At 35.4% G+C, this 18946-nt stretch overlaps 2 protein-coding genes across 4 annotated transcripts in view; one reads left to right on the top strand and one right to left on the bottom strand.

The window, feature by feature from the left end:
* Nucleotides 1-1073, bottom strand: part of LOC144971145 (ELMO domain-containing protein 2-like) — a 21774-nt gene extending 20701 nt beyond the window's left edge. Inside the window, exon 1 of the mRNA XM_078911600.1 lies at nucleotides 890-1073. Coding sequence (XP_078767726.1) covers nucleotide 890 — 1 coding nt within the window. The 5' untranslated portion in view covers nucleotides 891-1073. The remainder of the gene's footprint in view (nucleotides 1-889) is intronic.
* Nucleotides 1074-1113: 40 nt separating this feature from the next.
* Nucleotides 1114-18946, top strand: part of LOC144971144 (transmembrane protein 131-like) — a 73656-nt gene continuing 55823 nt past the window's right edge. For all 3 annotated transcript variants that reach the window (XM_078911599.1, XM_078911597.1, XM_078911598.1), the window contains exons 1-3: nucleotides 1114-1511; nucleotides 6070-6143; nucleotides 9410-9441. In XM_078911599.1, coding sequence (XP_078767725.1) covers nucleotides 1391-1511; nucleotides 6070-6143; nucleotides 9410-9441 — 227 coding nt within the window. In that variant the 5' untranslated portion in view covers nucleotides 1114-1390. The remainder of the gene's footprint in view (nucleotides 1512-6069; nucleotides 6144-9409; nucleotides 9442-18946) is intronic.

Below are 18946 nucleotides of genomic sequence, written 5' to 3'. Positions count from 1 at the left end.
TTCCATCAGAAACACTCTTTGCCCACTGCTCGCACTGTGTCCCCTGTGTTTGCGCACGCCCATTAGAGTTGAGTCCGAAAAGCCACGGGAGACTATTCAGACTCGAGTTCGAATTGCTAATTCGATTCATTTATTATTATATTAGGCACTTTGATAACTCAAGTCCAATGACCGTCGATAGGCTCACTGTAAGGTAAAACTCGTTTTTCGGGTCTTCATTTTTGGCCCTTTACTGTTTTGGTTACCATGGCGTTATTTGTGGACCTATGTGACTAATTTTGGTATCATGTTACAAAAACAAAAAACAAAATTACTGAAAACAATAAGTGGGCCATGTTGACTGCAAAACCCAAACTTTCCCGATCGCCGCGAGATGCTATCTAGATAGTTTTGAGGCAGCAGTGAGATCACAGATTCTCTCTGTAAAATTTACTAAATATTTCAACATCAGTAAGATATAAATAACTCTGGAACCGTTAGTCGTAGAGAAACAAATAAGGTATCAAATTTTATGGGGTTTTTTCAAGTCCCATCCCCCTGACTGGGTCAAATTAAGATATTTTGAGTTTGAAAATTTTATCAAAGTGATTATATGTTCAAGTCATTCATGTCCATGTGAAGTGTAGTGTGTTACAGTGAGTGTGTATGCCTTAGCCTTAAGTAAGTTCATGGTTCTCAGATGATGTCCATCTTTTCTTTTACATCGTGTATGTTGAGATGTTAAATGCTCAATGAAATTATAAAACACGATAAGATCTTCTTCATGTCTAAGATAGTCTAGGAAAGAAAACTTGAGTCAGTGTGCCTTTCGCTTGCACTTGCACAAAGTTAGTTTGTGATGATGTGGCGAAAAAAATGAAATTGCAATAATAAAACCATAAAAACATACTCGTCCAGTATATAAATGTATATGATATCTATGTGACAGTTTTGATCAAACTGTCCATCACAACAACTAATGAAATCCTATTTTAGTGGGGGTTTTTAGTGTATCGACAGTATGGTCTGTGAGTCGGTATAAAACGAACGTGGATTATTCGTTGTGTTTATCATTGTTGACGGAAGTAAAAGATGATGAACTTTCTGACCTCGAAAGGAAATGAACGAATTTTCAGTTGCTAAGAGAACAGCCAATGACAAGCCAAGTCGTCAGACAGACGTAGAGCTATGAAACATAAATTGTTATATTTTCGTAAATATGTGTGCTCTAAAAAAAGTATCTTATCGTCAACAGTGTTTAGTCTCTAAGGTTTTTGAATATCACCATTGCTTTTGTGTATTTAAATTATTCATCAAGGGATTAAAATCTTATTATTCATTTGAGTAAAATATTTTTGCCTGAATGGTACAGTTAAAATTGGATTGATGGTTGACCTTTCAGCATGGGAAGATGGCGCGACAGGATACCTATTTCAGTGAAAGAATAATCGATTTGTTTCATGTTTTCATCATTTTTCAAACATTACAACATTACACACCTCTTGTTATTGCCTCAGAAAATCATAACCAAGGTAGGGTTGTCAATCAGATTTTTCTCATTCATTTTAATTGTAACCAAATACAGTTCCTCACTTTTTGTTGACTGTTGGCCTCAATTCAACAGTCAGTCAGTGACCAGCCACTGTTTATTCATGTTGTGAAGAGATAAAACTTCAATCATGCCCTACAGTATAGCAATGTTCACAACCAATACACAATAGGCATTGGCATTGGAATTTAGTACTAGTAGAATTGTAGAACAAGAATGAGTTTTTGTTGGGTCTTTACTTTTACTCTTGGACTTGGACTTGGAGGAGGGCCTGCCTTGGCATTGTTGAGTGTGATGATGAAATGTGATTTACTTCTTGATTGACTCTTGACTTGAAGGACTAATGCTACGGCTCTAACTCACTTATACAATGAGGAGGCTGATCCAAAGACTGTCTGTCTAGTCTAAATGTCGAATATAAGATACGGCACGGATGCAAATTTAAAATGACCCAAATCAACCTAAAAAAAAAACTAAAAAAAAACTACAATAAGAATATTTTCAGTTTCCAAAAAGCAAAATGCAGAAATCAGTTTCAATTTCAGTTTCATTGAATGATTAATAAATGGACCTTCTAAGTCAATGTACGATTTATATTTGAAACTGCCTACCAATGAATAAGCCTACTGACTAAACTTACTTAAACTTAAACGGACAATTTTTAGAACGACACATCTATAGCTATTAAATTAGGTGGCGTTTTTATACACCTCCGTTGGAGGTGTACAAAAACGCACCGTTTTTATGCACCTCCGTTGGCGGTGATGGTAAAGTTGTTGCTGCATACGTCCATGAGGTTTAAATAGTTGTAGATTGTAGTTTAGCACGCTGCTTAGTGATTACCGATGTACAATGATAATAAATTAAAGAATAATAACAATAATTAAAAAAAATCAAAAGTAAAAAGAAACATGGCACACAAATACTGATCTCAAATAAATAAATAATTTTAGAAAATTAAAATCAAAGTTTTTTAAAAACATGATAAAAAGTCTTTGAAAAAAAAAAGAAAGAAAAAAAAAGCAAACAAAAACAAAGTAAATCAAAAAAAAAAAAAAAGCCAACATTGGGAATCGAACCCGGTACTTTCAAGGTTGGAGTCTGACAGCTTGTCCACTGCGCTACGGAGCCACCTGACTGTTCAACACATTTAATAAGGTCTTTCTAAAACATTATTTTACCTTCAATGCAACTTCTATTTTCTGGTTTTATATTTCGATTTTTTAAAATTATTAATATTTTTATATAAATTTATTAACAAAAACATCCTACAGATGTCACAATATAACTTTCGCCATGTCCAAATGCAGAAACAATATCGCTAATGAAATTGGGTGGAATGCGCATGCGTGACGGAGGTGTATAAAAACGATCCGTTAAGATACACCGTCAACGGAGGTGCATAAAAACACTACGATTAAATTATCTATATATTACTTAATTACCTAACTTTATGTTATCATCACTAATAATAATAATAATAGTTAATACCTTTATTGTCCAAATAAAAACAAAAATGGCAAATTGTCATTTGGTTTCCAATCTTTGACTTTGAAATTAAAATTACAAGATAGATAATAAATAAACACATCAAAATGATAACTGATATTGATATAGGGGCCTAAATATCTAAATTAAAATGACGTTTCATACCAGTTTCGAAAACTGAAACATTCTTTTACTCACACCCACACACACACACCCCTATACGCAGAGGCAGGAGCATGAAAGCTTTTAATTGTAAAGTTGTAGAGGCATAAAATAACATTAATAGTAATGGCAATGGTCTTAATTCTAATTCTATACTGTGTTCTAAAAGTTCTGTCCAATCGATGTGTTTTATTTTTTTTACTAACGCTTATCAAATTCATATATGTCATATTTGTGTATTTTTAGTCATTGAACACAAATTCAAATATCATTATTTTTGGTTGCAAGTTTCAAAATTTTTGTGCATATATATAATTTATTTTTTTAATTCGGCCACACTACTTTGCGCTCTGGCAGAACAATAACCTTGCGCCATTGATTAACAGGTAGTTTCCCGATAAAATAAAATTTTATTTAAAGACTCAAAATGGTTTTTTTTTGGGGGGGGGGGTGTTACCCTGAAAAGTAAAAAACGATTATTATGAGTCTGGGGAACTACATGGGAAATTCCACTGGTAACGGACTGACAAGTCAGTAACAATGCTTAAATTTTGTGCCGTGAATTGCACTGTATTTATTGTATGGACCTAATGTTTTCCATGGACATGTATCATGTCTTCCTTTACCATGTATCAAATGGATGAAGGTGGATCTTTATCAATTTGAATTGATTTGACATTATAATGTTGAGTTGGTAACTGACTGCATCAGAAAAATCTGTCTTATTCAATTTCATATATGGAGATGGATCAAACTTCCAGTAATAAATAAGTTCTTTTACAGTGACCATGAGATGCTATTCTATAACCCATAAGCAATATTTTAAAGATTGTTCAAGATTTCAATCTCCAGTCTTAAAAAGGTGCCGGTAACAGACGGACACCCTCTGAATTTTGTAACTCAGAATAAAGGTTTCTGCATAAAATCCAGAGCAAACAACACATTATGTCATCATGAGCGATTCTGAATACCTGGTGTGATTGATCAAATCAGTACTTTTCCTTTTACTGATGTCAAGCTACATTGGGCATGAGTAATTATATGGGTGACGTCTGATTACCTCAATCCCAACTTTGCTTTTTAAAAATTGAATAATGAAAAAGTGATTTGTAGAGTTGATATTTATTCTGTGAAAGTCTCATCTTAAAAATAGTTGTCTTGAAGAAAAGTTTCAGTCGGTTTATAAATAGGCAACATCATTCGATGGAAACCACACTTGTTAGGGTTGTTTATGATCTTCTCTCTGTTATAGACAATGGTTCATGTTCTGTGCTGAAATTGCTTGACCTAGCGTCCGCTTTTGACACTACCGATCACAATCTTCTCCTCAAACATCTTGAAATTACTTATAAGGGAAGACTGAAATAACTTGCAGAATAAGCTCAAGGTTATACTGTGTGGTGCAGGTGTGGAACTCGACATTTTCTGAGTAAAATTACAAAGCCCTGACGATTTGACTGACTGTTCATGCTCTGCCCCCTTTGCCTTTAGACACTGCAATGTACAACTGAGTTTGCAAGTTAGATTGTTTGTTAATATCAATGCTTTATTTTAAATCAGGAAAAACGATAAATATTAATGTGCATTCTTGTTCTCTGAGTTGATTAATTTAAGTTGAATTTGAAGGCGGTGGTGCATGTTACCTTTATTTGTTTATTTATTTTTGTGGCTGGCAAAGGTTAATAGTATGTATTTTTAAATATATTTTTTATTACCACTACCAGGATATATCTTGCTGTACTTATATGTATTATATAATGAACAGTTTAAATGTGTTTTGCTATTACTGCTTTTAATTAGTCTGGTCAGATAGGTATTGTTTGCGTAGAAGGTTTTACCTCACTCACAGGCTACATTTTATTTGAGGTTATTTGTTGTTAGATTCTGAATGTTTGAAAAGTCTTGTTCCGCTGCTTTCAGGCCTGTACATACTTCATCCATAGACTTGATCATGTGCACTAGTCTTAGTGAGCAATGATTTTGCTTTTATTTTATTACTTTGTAAATTTTACTCCTGAGAGGTGATTCAAATAATATCTTGGAACATTGAGATGTTTTGCTTATTATCATGTAGGCAATGATGAATCATGGTTATGTGTGTTGTCCTCAATGCATGGCTGATTTCCGCAGTCCCCAGGAATGTTCAGCCGCGGGTGTTGAGTTCATTATTATAGTCAGATGTTTTATTAATGGCACATGTTTTTCTGGTTTTTCTCAGCTATCCCTCTATCAAAAGTTGTAAAAATTTGTTAACATGTCTTAACTGAATATAGATTTTGGACCCTATTGATGCCATATTTAAAACTGCTGTCATGAAATTAAAGATTTTACACTGTTAATTATGTAAACAAGTTTCCCACCACAAAGTAAGAGTTGCCTTCATCGTTTTTCCAAAAATATCTCGAGCTGACACAGTAGTTCTGGCTAGTGATTATGAGTTCACGTCATACTTGTTTCCGAATAATAACAATTCGCTACCCAATTTTGAATTTATGATTTATGGAATATAATCTACATCTTGTCGCAATAACCAAAGACTGATATGAAATATCCAGCTTTAGATCATTTGAAACAGTGATTGTATACTCATTATTGTCAAGTTAACAATGTATGCTGTTCATATAACTTTGAAAAATTGTATCTATGCATAAACATTTATGCCCAGGGACTCTTTCTTTGGTTAGTTTCCTTTGACTACAAATACAATTAAATGCAAAATTTAAGAGTGGTTCCTAGCAGATAACAATAACACGTTCATGCAGCATATATAGGCTTAGTATTAAGATACAACATGAATTGGAATGACTTTGATTTCTCTATTATTGATATTTTGTTTCAAGCTGAAGTATATGCAATGGTATAATCCTTTTTTTTTTCCTCATTTGTTTCAGCATTCATTCAGACAGACAAACACCTCACCTACATCGTGGGTGACAATTACATTAGTTCTGGAGTACCTTTAGAAGTAAGTTGTGTGTGTCTTTGAGAAACTGAAGTGGAAGGAACTTATATATGTTGTTTTTTTTTTTGTTTTTTGTTTTTTTTTGTTTAAATTTGTTTTTGCTTAGAATGTAGTTAGTAATGGAATGGTTCAAATATTAGAGTGGATATGAATTGTTATAGTGGCTTAGAGATGGAATGATACCATGGTTTTATCCTTTACTATCGTACCTCTAATGTGTTCAGCAGTAATCATTCGGTATTGATATTAAATCATCATTATCGTGTTGAGAGAGATTGGTATAGTTTTGGACTGATGATAACACAAGTACTTCAGCAATTAAACTGATGATAATAGATAAAGGTAAACTATCAATATAATGGTGTGTACCTGGGTTCAGCTAAATTAAAACTTGTATTTTGAAAATGAAGAGGCAAGTATAAAAGGAAACAGCTTGATACTGTTTCTCTATGGCTCTTGGTAAACTGAAGACAGATGAGATTGATGCATGAATTAAAAATAGATTGTCTGATACAACTAGAATATTATTGTGTCTGCACTGGTTACCATCTCCTTTTGATGGTGACGGCTCTTGTATGTCTTTTCTCCCTCAATCTATTGTCTCGTTTCTATATGCTTGTTTGTCTGTCTGCTTTAGTGAGATTCCCACAGTCCTTTCTGGGTTTATTTTATGAGGAGCTGTTAGAGCCACAGAAGTTGAACTTTTTTTTAAGGGGACAGTACCATAATATAACCCACATGCCAAGCATTTAGGAACTCTGCCAAGTTGTGTTTAAATTTATAATTGTTTATTGCTGTATAGCATTTAATTAGCAATTCCATGGGCTATTTACTATTTCGACACTTAATTGGTCTTGTAAAAAAGATACATCAATAAAAGTGGTTGTAATTAGGAGGGCATAAAAGGTCAAAGTAACAGTTACAATAATCTAGCACTTTACTTTCCATGTACAGTCCGAGTCGGTTTATTGGGATGAGAGATCGTCCCAATTAAGTGGTGGTCATGAAATTGAGTGACATTTTGCGTCTTAATGAAAAACAAATGACACCTTACTCTATCATTTACAATGAGAGACAAATCTAACAGTGCAACATAAACGAATGTGCCACTCTTAACAGTTGCATAAGTAAGCAACCGATTGAGAATGTATTGTCTACCCATTCGTCTCATTGAACAAACAAACCATTTGGTGATGACAGCCTTTAGCAAACAGATCCATCACTCATTACCCAAAACACAATTGGTCAGTTGATCCATGTACGTGATACTGGAAGATGATACAGGTAAATTCTTTTGTTCTCATCTCTGTGAGGAACTATGACGAACAGTTCGACCACATATCCGATTTGTCAGGATAGACACTACTAGGGTATACAAGTAAATTCTGTTGTCCACACCTCTGCAATGAAGGGTACGACACCCGGTTGACCATCCCTTTAGTCTGATTTGCATTTAAGAACCACCATTAAAATGATTGAAGATAGCGGGGGGGGGGGGGGGGAATCTCTTATGGGGACCGTCATTGTCATATTTCGTCCCCATTAAGCAGTTGGGAATTGGAAATGGTATGACATCTTTTTTGTTTGTTTTTTTTAATAGAAAAAAAAAATTCCTGAGGAATCGTTTCAAGAAAGCGGTGTCCCCAACACCAGCTTGGTCTGTGCTTTATTTTGCTGTTTAAGTAGCCTTATAACTTTTTACCATCCCATTTCTTCCTTTTTACTGGCGCTGATATGACCTTAATGTGTTGCAAGTGCCGCTCAAAAACAAAACAGTTATCTGGGTGGGGGTTCCGTATTCTCGTATTCTATCTATTGCTTTCTGTCTTTGTCTTGGAATGAGATTACTAAGTTTTGTCCGGATTCCTTGGTTGGGAGGGAAACACTTGAATGTATTATAGTTTTAGTTTTGAGAGATGATTTTTTTTTTTCCTTGTAAATTAACTCGCTGTTATGTGCTGTTATTTTTTTTTTTTTTAAAACATTTCAGTGTATTCCTCTTAGTTAGTGGGATCTTTAGCTGGTGTCCGGGTGAAACATTTAGGCAATCTCAAACTGAGTGCACTGTCTGATGATAGTGTGCTCTTGAAATCTACATCTGTTCCCTATTTGTACCATTCCCCTTTGTCTTACTTTTTCCTTAAGTCCTTTTAATTAATTGTACATCTAGAATGTTTTTACTATCCAATTTTCATCCTTTGTACTGGCGCTGATATTAGCTAAATTTGTTGCAAGCGGTGTAAAACTCTTAAAAACAATATAGGCTATATATTTTTTTAACTTGTGAGAGATGATATTTTGTGTTTCTATAAATTATCCTTGAGAGTGACTCTATTGTTTCTCAAATGTCAAAATCTTAAAATAAAAGTAAGCTAGAATGAAATAGGAAAAAGGTGATTGAGAGCCAGTAGTGTCAGTATATCACAAGTGTGTAATTTTATTGAATAATGGAGGGGATGTTATACATTTTGTATTGTATATGCAGCATGGGGCTATGATCCATCTTTTCTTCCTCTCCCGCATTCCCTCTTGTGGAATAATGCGCTGATTTCTCAATTTTGGCGTGTTGATCATGCTAGTTATTAAGCTAATTTAAATGTTAAAAGAGATGCGAAAGTGTGCCTTGAATGCATTACTTTGCATCAGCTTTTTTGTAGGTTTCCTGCTTCTGAATACTCCCGCATATCCCTCAAGGTTTTTAAAAAAAATACCATTTTGATAATTTAGAAAACGCAATGGCTATTTTTACAGTCCCGTAAAGATGGTTCTCAGGGCTATTTTTAGTCATTATCTCGTCCAACCTTTGCGTTTAGGTTATCAAACATTATAGGTACATTGTGCTTTTGAGTGTCCTGTACTGTTTGATTTAGCTTATCATAAAGGCTTTATTTCTCGTCCTCACTCTGACTTGTATAACAATAACAAACAATTAATGTCAATTAATTTAACATATCTTGCCTTGAGTAATCATTCTCACATTGGCTTCCAGTGTAAAAATAGCCCCGAGAACGAGCTTTAGGGGACTGTAAAAATAGCCACTGCGTAAAAATATTTTATCAACGCCACTCACATAGGTCAGAGTACAATAGTCTGATGTTGCTGGTTCAAAGACATTGACATGCCTGTGATCTTTTTATTATGCAATGTTTTATTTTCAGAGAGGGTGGAAAGTCTGAAAATCATAATATTTAGATGTATGTAAAAAGTTGATTCTCTTTCAATAAATCTGTAACTTTTTGTAAAGAGTATCAATTTCCTTGTCTCTCCAGATAAAACCGGGATCCAGTTTTACAGATTTATCGTAAGTCATTGTTTTTTGTTTCATGTTCTCAATTATTATTTATAATGTTTTACAACTATTTCCACCTGTCCCGTAATACTCCCCCCGCGTTCTTTAAATCCTAATGTCTCTAGCCAAACACTCTTACTGGTGGTTACCCCTTGACATTCAATGGGGGCTGAGATCGAAACCTATTTGTGCCACATTCCAGATGACAGCTTTTGTGTATAAACATACAAGTCTGTGTATGTGTGTGTATTTTTGGTTAGGTTTGTTTTCTTTTTTTTTTTTGGGGGGGGGGGGGGGGGGGGGGGGGGGGTTGGTTTGTTTGTTCTTTTTTTTGGCAGGGGGGGGGGGGGTGCTCTGTTTTGCTTGCTTTTTTTTTTTTTCTTCTTTTGTTCTATATATTTTTGGATAGCGGCCAACTGTGTTGTCCGGATAAAATCGGGACTGTCCCAATTTGACAATCTGAGAAACTGTTTATGTGCTTGGAAATGATCCTCGCATGTCCCGGGATTATGATTTGTTGACTAACAAATAAGACCAAGGAACAGAAAAAGCTCTAAATCTAAATTATATTATATTATAATAGTCCAATCATACTGCTATTCTGGATCATGACCGTATTTTGTGTTGGATGCCCCTTTTTAGCTCTGAAAAGTTAGCCGCCGTGTTTTTGCACGGATTTCATTTAATACATTCAAAATCTACGCGGGTATCCGATTATAAAATCCCATTTTCTTATGTGAATCACAACACTCATATGAAATTGGAGCCCATTGCATTTCATTTGTTTCGAGAACACAAGGTTGGCATCAGAGTTCTTTAATCATTGTTATTATTACCTATCCTGTCGTCACGTACTGTGCTGTATCGCTTTACTCGGTTGTAGGGCAAAACACCGCACTTTATTAATACTGGACGTTTTATTAAGTATGCGTGTTTAAAAAAACCCGTAATAGGCTTAACATTTTAAAAAGTAAGCGAGTGAGAAATCAATATATGGTTGGTTTGGTTATAAAATCGGATAATGTGCAACTTTTTTTTAAATTGTCAATATTTATTTTTGTCTTGTGCTGTAGAATGAGGTGATGGGGATAAAGCTGACAAGTATATCACAGATCTAGACTTGATGTTTGAAAAGAAAAAGAAAGAATGAATGAACCTTCATAGTATTCTTTTCGCGTTCAGCGGTGCATACAGTTCCTGTATTACCCTTGTGTGCTTTGTGTGTGTGCGTGTGTCGGTGAAGGCTTGTGTGTGCGTGTAAGGTTGTAGTAGTAGCTTCGTGTCCTATTCGTAATGTGTGGGATGTTTTGCTTGTTTTTGTTTAGATTTTAGTTTATTGCTTGGTTGGGGTTTTTAGTTGTTTTTTTTTAAACTCATATATTTTCCTTGGAAGGCTGTCACTCTTCCCCCCCCCCCCCCCCCCCCCCCCCCTTCTCGTTTATTTAATAATTCAGTTTTTTTTTTTTTTTTGGGTTCTCATAAAATAAAGGAAACGCACTTGAACGTGTCAGCCCCAAACAAACCACAGGCTTTTCCCCTGCAAATCGAAAAATTTTGACAGTTTGCTGCAGATACAGTTTTGAAAGACGATATACAGAAGCAAATCAATCCCGAGTTTTGTAATTCATAATTCTGATGTACATATTTAAACCATTTTATTTTTGGCGCAGCATTTGTATAAACGTTAAAATCATTATCCGTGATCTCACCAACAAAATCAGCGTGGCTCAGCCGTAGGGTCTTTGTTTCGTACCCGAAAGGTACCGAGTTCGATTACCCGTCGCTGCGGTGTGTGGCCTTGAGCAAGTCACTTCGTCCTAGCTCAATTTGCGGCGCTGCACTGCGGCTGACGCCTGGATTATTCCAGTCTTCCCTTGGAATTGACCCCAGAGACAAATTTCCCCTATGAGTTGAATAAGTGGGGGGGGGGGGGGGGGTTGAATAAGTACGAGGGTTTATCGAATATAAATTGCCCTGATTATGAAGGAATGTTTTATTTCTCTATATAGTCCTTAGCTAAGTGGTATACTTCTCCCATTTCTGCTTGACCTTGATAAGTCAATCAAAGTAGAAGTTTTTGGCTTTTTGCTTTGTAGGCCAAATCGACTGAGTAAGAAAGGTGGGGTAAGATTTCTAACCCGTAATCATCTACATCTGTTGTCAATAAGGGCACCATAAGACGGTGCATCGTCCTGCAAAGGCAGAACTCCATTTCAAAGCTTCCGTCTTTCTATTCAAGAGTTGTGAGTCTTGTTTTCCGCTCTGTGTTTTATTCTTTGGAAGATAGTGAAACACGAAGTGCCTTTCGTCCGACAAAGAAAAATGGTGAGACCTTAATCAGCGGCTCAGCTTTGATTTTGGGGGGGGGGGGGGGGGGGGGTCGGCTTTTCACAAGTTTCCCATTACTTGTCGAGGCATTTCATCTCTGGATCATATTGGCAGAGTCAGGTTTCATCCACTGTTATCAATCTGTTCAAAAAATATTTTTCACAAACACTTCGTGAATTTCACTTCCTCTTTCAGTTGCTATAGCTTCCTTTTCATAAAGCTGAATTTATGATTAGTGTGCTTTACGTAAATGTACGTATATAAAGTTCTATTTTTGATAACCTTTTCCTGACAATTCCGTTTGAATCGAACCATTCTTTCAGTCAGTCAATTCACATAATTTGATAAACACTCGTGTATATATATATATATATATATATATATATATATATATATATATATATATATATATATATATATATATATATTATAGCCACTGCACTTTTGTGTCAGGATTACTTGCTGACAAAGCAAGGGAAGAATCATTGCCCCAATTTTTATATGTATATTTGTATTGCCTTGAATGGTAACGGGGAACAATAGGTGGAATTCAATAAAACCCTTTAAAGGCCTATTATATTTTTTGTGTTTTCGATCTTAGCTCAATCGAAATCTATGACCTTGCAATGAAAAAAAAATAAAATTAAATTGCAGGAATAGAAGGTTGCATCATATTTGTGTGAGGCAGTGTTTTGAATTGATAAATATGTGAATCAGGGAGTTATAGTATTTTAAGATGAAAATTAACATGAACATTTAAAATGAACAAAAACATTTTTATAAAGTGGGGGTCCCGATAGCTCAGCTGATAGAGCACTCCTTTCACACACATGACCGAGGTCGATCAGAGGTGCAGTCGATTTTTTTCTAACCCCCCTGTCCACCTAACCGTGATTACCCTGATTAGGTAGCTGAGTCTGTTTGATCTGTCGGAAAGTGCTTTGCGATAGACTAGCGTCATAATAAAAGGGTACCAAAAATTTGTATTTGTCCGTTTCATTCCATTGACGCTATAGAAAACGGGGATAAACTCTGAATCCATGGGCCTAATGGCTTTTGAGTACTTACATGGATTCACCAGGCTCACTCAATGCGCTTTACAATGCTTTATTTATTGCCTTACCTCCCCATCCAAGCAAGTCATATGCAACCAAATATCCCCTCCAAACAGTACAAGTCGCTTGCGTGTTATTTGTCGCTTTGTAGATTTCTTACAATAACTTGCTATTTGTAGCCTTGTATTCATACGCACCTTAGTCGAGTGAAGAACATGACGGGTGTTAAGTTTTTCACACCCCCCCCCCCTCTCTCTCTCTCTCTCTCTCTCTCTCTCTCTCTCTCTCTCTCTCTCTAGCTTCTTATTCATGCAGGTTCGATATTTATTTTTTAGAGTTCATAAGCGGGTCTGCCGTGGCCTCTATACGGGTTATCTATGGTTGAGACACTGGGCACTGACGTGGATTTTATTTTAGGTTATCTGCTGGTATTTTAATATATTAGTCATTGCATCGACTAACCTGAAGTGCATGGCCACAATTGCGTATTAATCCTTTAACGGTGAAACTGAATTTCATATAGATCATTGTTACTGTCGCTATTTGCCCGATCGTAACTGCAATTCTAGCCGTTTTCACTACGTGAATCTTCTTGTTTTGCTTGCCTCTGTTTCGGAATCTTCTGTCAGCTGTTTTAATTGAATATGCCTCTATTATGCTATTTTCTGCTCTTTTCTTGATACCAAAACACCAACGCTTTTTGTTACCCAGAATCTTTTAAATGATACTATGTGGCGACATGCTCATATTTTTGTTTGTTTGTGATTTATTTTATAGCTAAAACTTTCTGCGACGACTTGGTAGCATTTCCAATGGTAGGTAGTTGTTGGCTTTGAAAGGTCTCAGAGTATTACATTCACGTTGTGAGCCTAGGAAGTCGTTCTTACTCCTCCTCCTACTCCTTCTTCTTGTCCTTCTTCTTGTCCTTTTTCTTCTTCTTCTTCTTCTTTTTCTTCTTCTTCTTCTTTTTCTTCTTCTTTTTCTTCTTCTTCTTCTTCTTCTTCTTCTTCTTCTTCTTCTTCTTCTTCTTCTTCTTCTTCTTCTTCTTCTTCTTCTTCTTCTTCTTCTTCTTCTTCTTCTTCTTCTTTTTGTAACCCATCTCCATTATGTGTAAATCCAATTGTGTCCTAATAAAAAAAAAGGAAGCATTCTAAAGAATACAATCGCCTTCTCTTTTCTGTTATTATCTTAATTTCTTCAATTTTGACAATTTGAAAGAATGGCTGACATATTTTCTGGAAGCTGCATTTAAAGTTTCAAACTCGTAACCGTGACTTCCCCCCGCCACTCTCGCCCGCGTTTATTTTGTGTAGTTAGTCGATGACTATCAACAAATCAATGAGAGGTTTTAGTCAGATTGGCGCAACCGACTGGATTCTATCCATGTTGTCTGGTATGTTTTAATGGAAAAATTATTTGGGATGTCTTGATTGCAGCAATGCGTTGTCTTTTGTTGTATTTCTTTTTTTTTTTTTTTTATCACACCTAATTTATTTTGTCGGTTATTTTTTGATGCCACTATGTCTATTTGGTATATAATCCCTGTTATTTTTCGTCATAGTGTCGGAATCTATGTTACCGTAGCCGTCGACTACTTGGAGAAGTCGGCTAATCAAGAAATCATACGATAACGTAATGATCGGCATTTTAATTAACCAATCCATAATCTCTCTCTCTCTCTCTCTCTCTCTCTCTCTCTCTCTCTCTCTCTCTCTCTCTCTCTCTCTCTCTCTCTCTCTCTCTCTCTCTCTCTCTCTCTCTCTCTCTCCCCTCCCCCCCTCTCAAACATGCATAAATAAAGCAAGGTGACTTGCCTACAAAACATTAATTTTACCGTCTCTAATTTATTTGTTTGTCTTTGTAAATTTATCGTTATTTTCTTATTCACATGAAATAAATAAATAAAATTTCCTTTATTCATCCCTTAGGGGAAATTTGTCTTTATGGTCTATTCCAATGGAAGATGGTCCAGTCACCGGAATAACCCAAGCGTCGGCCGCAGTGCACGCCGCAAATTGAGCTAGAGCGAGGTGACTTGCCACACAGCGCTTCGTTGCTTATGTAATAATACAACGTAATGATGGTGGTGATGATGATGGTAATACATTTCTGTTTTATCATTTTCGCTAAACTGCTTAGCCGTTAATTTCAACATCACTGGTTAATTTGTCTCTTACATCAGTTTGACTAAAGGGCAATGCTGCCGTACTCTGAAAAACCCGTATTTTAAAATTTGGCCAGAAAACTCGTCCTTCAAATATGGATCGATTTAAATGGCCCTCGTTTTTGAAAAAAAAAACAAAAAACCCAAAACTCTCAAACCTGGGACTTCGCATTTTCTTTCCAAGATGAGGGTATTTTCATTCGATCTATATTTGAAGGACGAGATTTCAAGCCAAATTTTAAAATATGTTGTTGTTGTTTTTTTTCCAGAGTACGGCAGAATGGGTTGTTTACTCACAAAATATTGATATTATGATGGGATACAGATTTTAAATGTATCAAAAGTTTTGAAAAGATTAGTTATTCTTGTATTTCAAAAGAACAAATTGCCAACATCGGCAGGCAATTATTAATGAGTGCCCCACTGACTGAATTGCTCTTTTTCCGGGTGCCCCACCTCTTCCATCCAAGTAACAACTGCTATCAGCAGCGAGGATAACAGTCGTCCGCTGTGCTTCTCGGCGTTGTCTTGACACGTTGTTGAATAGACGGCGATGTTGACGTGGCTGATTCTGGTGCCCTTGATTGATCGATCCATTGATTTTGATAGATGGCCCACACCGCGCTAGCATTTCGGCTCTTTCCGGGGTTTGGAACGGCATGCGCTTGTTGTTTCACCGTTGTAATTTTCATACATAGTTATATGGAAATATCTCCATCCCCCTTCATTCCCCCCCCCCCCCAAAAGAAAAATAATTATCATTTTCAAATGAGCTTTGATATTACGCAATATCCACTGAATGTGCTCAAAGCGCTTACATGTGTTTGTTTTTTGTTTTTGTTTTCGTTTTTCATTTTTTTATTTATTTATTTTTAGCAAACATAAGCTGTGGGACGAGACATTCGGACTGCTCGGGTCTATTACATTTTTTTTCTCTCTTTTTTTTCGACATAGACAACGCTGTCCGCTGCTGTAAGCTGGTGCGGTGAGGGGGGGGGGGGGGGAGGGTTGATAATCTAGGTAGAAATGTTCCCTTAACACTTTCAATGAGGATTTAATTTAGTGATGCCAACAAGATTCGTCTGACCAATTTATTCTAGATGGCAATTCTGTGCCATATCGTTCCATAAACATATGTGAATGAAAAGAATGAAGGGCAAACGCCACTTTATATCGTTGTAAGATCTTAGTATACACATGGTCGTTTTCGTTAATTATATTGTTATTCACTGTATTTAGTAGGCATGTTCTGTTACGTAATTATTTATTTCAGTTAGGTAGGCTACCAATTTTAGAGGATAATTTTTGACACATGACTCACTGACAGTTTATTATTTTTTATGTTGTATTTTGATACGGGCCATTTCCTTTCAATACAAATATTCAAACTCCACCCCCCCCCCCCCCCCCTTCTCTCTCTCTCTCTCTCTCTCTCTCTCTCTCTCTCTCTCTCTCTCTTATATATATATATATATATATATATATATATATATATATATATATATATATATAATCTTTCTGTCTTTTATGCCTCTCACTGCCCCGTCTATTTCCTCAATACCTGTCTCCCTTTCCCTCGTCCTCTCCCTCACAGACTACTCAACTCAAATGTGTACGCAAACGATTCCTTTCTTTGTTCCTCGTGTTATTGATGGCAGGTCAGCCAGCAGCCTCAGCAACCTAGCATAATTTTCCTGTCGAACCTGTTCTCATCCCTGTTTTATCATTGGTGTAGCACTCACTTCTCGTCAATACAGATACTGAGCGAAAGCGTGCGACAGTCGTGCTGATGGTTTGTCATATTGAAATACAAGTTTTCCTTCAACATAATATTATTATGTTGTAATGATGGACTACTAATAGGGATTGGGGGAAGAGAGAGAGAGAGAGAGAGAGGGGGTGAATGGGAAATGATAATTGAATTAATCGATCAAAGAAAAGTATGTCCACAAGACCCCTCTTAATAAACCCAAGGGCGTTTTTTACATCAGGGCATGAACAAGGGATCTTTTCGAAACATATATATCTAGATCCAGATGGGTAGGTTGCACTTTGATGTACATCTTTTCCTCTTTATTATTATTATTATTATTATATTTATTATTATTATTATTATTATATTATTATTATTATTATTATTATTATTATTATTATTATTATTATTATTATTATTATTATTATTATTATTATTTTTATTATTATTATTATTATTATTATTATTATTATTATTATTATTATTATTGTTTTTTCTAATTTTTTCTTAATTAGACGTTTGCAAGTGTGACTTTAAGACTATCACTCTCTTGATTTATTTTTCCTATTGTAATCCTTTTCACTGGCTCTTAATGATTTTCAGTTCAATTATCGCAAACAAACATAAAACGAAAACTCATTTTCAACCAGAAGTCGCCCCTAATACTTGCTGTTCGGTTAAAAAACAAAAACAAAATATAAACGAAATGATTAATAGATAGGTGTAAGTATGATATGACAAAATTCAAATGAATCCCTTCGTATTTACTTCATTTTATTATTATTATTTTTCCCCGGCACATGACGGATGTTTTATTTCTGTCCGTAATTGATTGTCTGAAGTGCACACTTGACATGAAATTAAAGAGGAAATTAATATTATTTTTCTATGTATGTATGTATGTATGTATGTATGTATGTATGTCGTCGTCTCCATCACCGCCATGGCCACCACTGTTATTGTCAACATCGCCGACATCATCATCGTCATTGTCATCATCATCATCGTCGTCATCATCATCTTCATCGTCATCATCGTATTCATCATCATTATCATCGTCATCAACACTAAAATCATTCTGTGGCAGAGTCTGAAACTTCACTGTTCAAATTAATACTCCAGCTCTATACACTGTACATTATTTTAGGAAATGGTATTATGTCAATGAATATGTTACCCTTGTTACATTATCATGTATATTTCCTGAAATAAACAATTTTGATATGTATATGTAATAGGTAATTGTTATATTTTGTAGTTGAAAGTCAACCTGTTGTCGTTTCTACATTCATAAAAGAACTGATAACAATATGGATTAAACGTGCACATTGAATTTGTCACAATGAGTACAATTGTCAAACATTTCTCCAGTGAGGTGAAGAGCGGAATTATTTTTCATGGCACGCGGCGAATAGCATTATTATTAATAGATTGCCCACAACCAGGAACTAAGAATGGAGAGGTCAAATTAATAATTATGTCAATTTGATCACGCACCTCTTGTACTTGAAAACTGCGCTTCCTTTGAAAGGTTATACTGTACAATAATTACATGGAATCTGGTGTTAAAGAACGTTAGATTCAGTGACATTTCACAATATTATATTCAAAAGCCCTCCCCCTCCCCAGTAAACAAACTTCAAGAATGGCAAACATGTTTCGGCTCGATGGGTGACCAGTGAGTTTTCCTGAAATGTCTTGTGCGACCTTTTCAGGGTGGCCAGGAAAGTCGGAAATTGGTCGGAAATTTGAAATTTACTTTATGAGTTGTCTTGCTCAACAGTTGGTCGGGGATTATGTCTTTGTGAAAGGCATTTCTCCTTGTCCTATTAGATTATTATTATTATTATTATTATTATTATTATTATTATTATTATTATTATTATTATTATTATTATTATTATTATTATTATTATTATTATTATTATTATTATTGTTGTTGTTGTTGTTGTTGTTATTAATGTTATTATTCTGGGTGGGGATCCTGACCTCCCATAGCGGGCAGGGAGGTTCATACTGTGTCTTCTATCCCCTTATATATGTTTTCCAACATGCTTTCTGTCTTTGTTTCGGAATGAGATTACTTGGTTTTGTCCTGGCGCTGGCCGGAGTCCTAGCTGGGAGGAGAAACAGTTAAATGATATTTTGTTTTGGGTAAATGTATATTTTATTTTCTTTAATATTTTATTATATTATTATTATTATTATTATTATTAT

The sequence above is a fragment of the Berghia stephanieae genome, chromosome 4 (genome assembly GCF_034508935.2).
Source record: "Berghia stephanieae isolate SIO BIC M18660-M18661 chromosome 4, UCSD_Bste_1.3, whole genome shotgun sequence".
Taxonomy (NCBI): Eukaryota; Metazoa; Mollusca; class Gastropoda; order Nudibranchia; family Aeolidiidae; genus Berghia; species Berghia stephanieae.
This window is presented reverse-complemented; position numbering and strand designations above follow the sequence as displayed.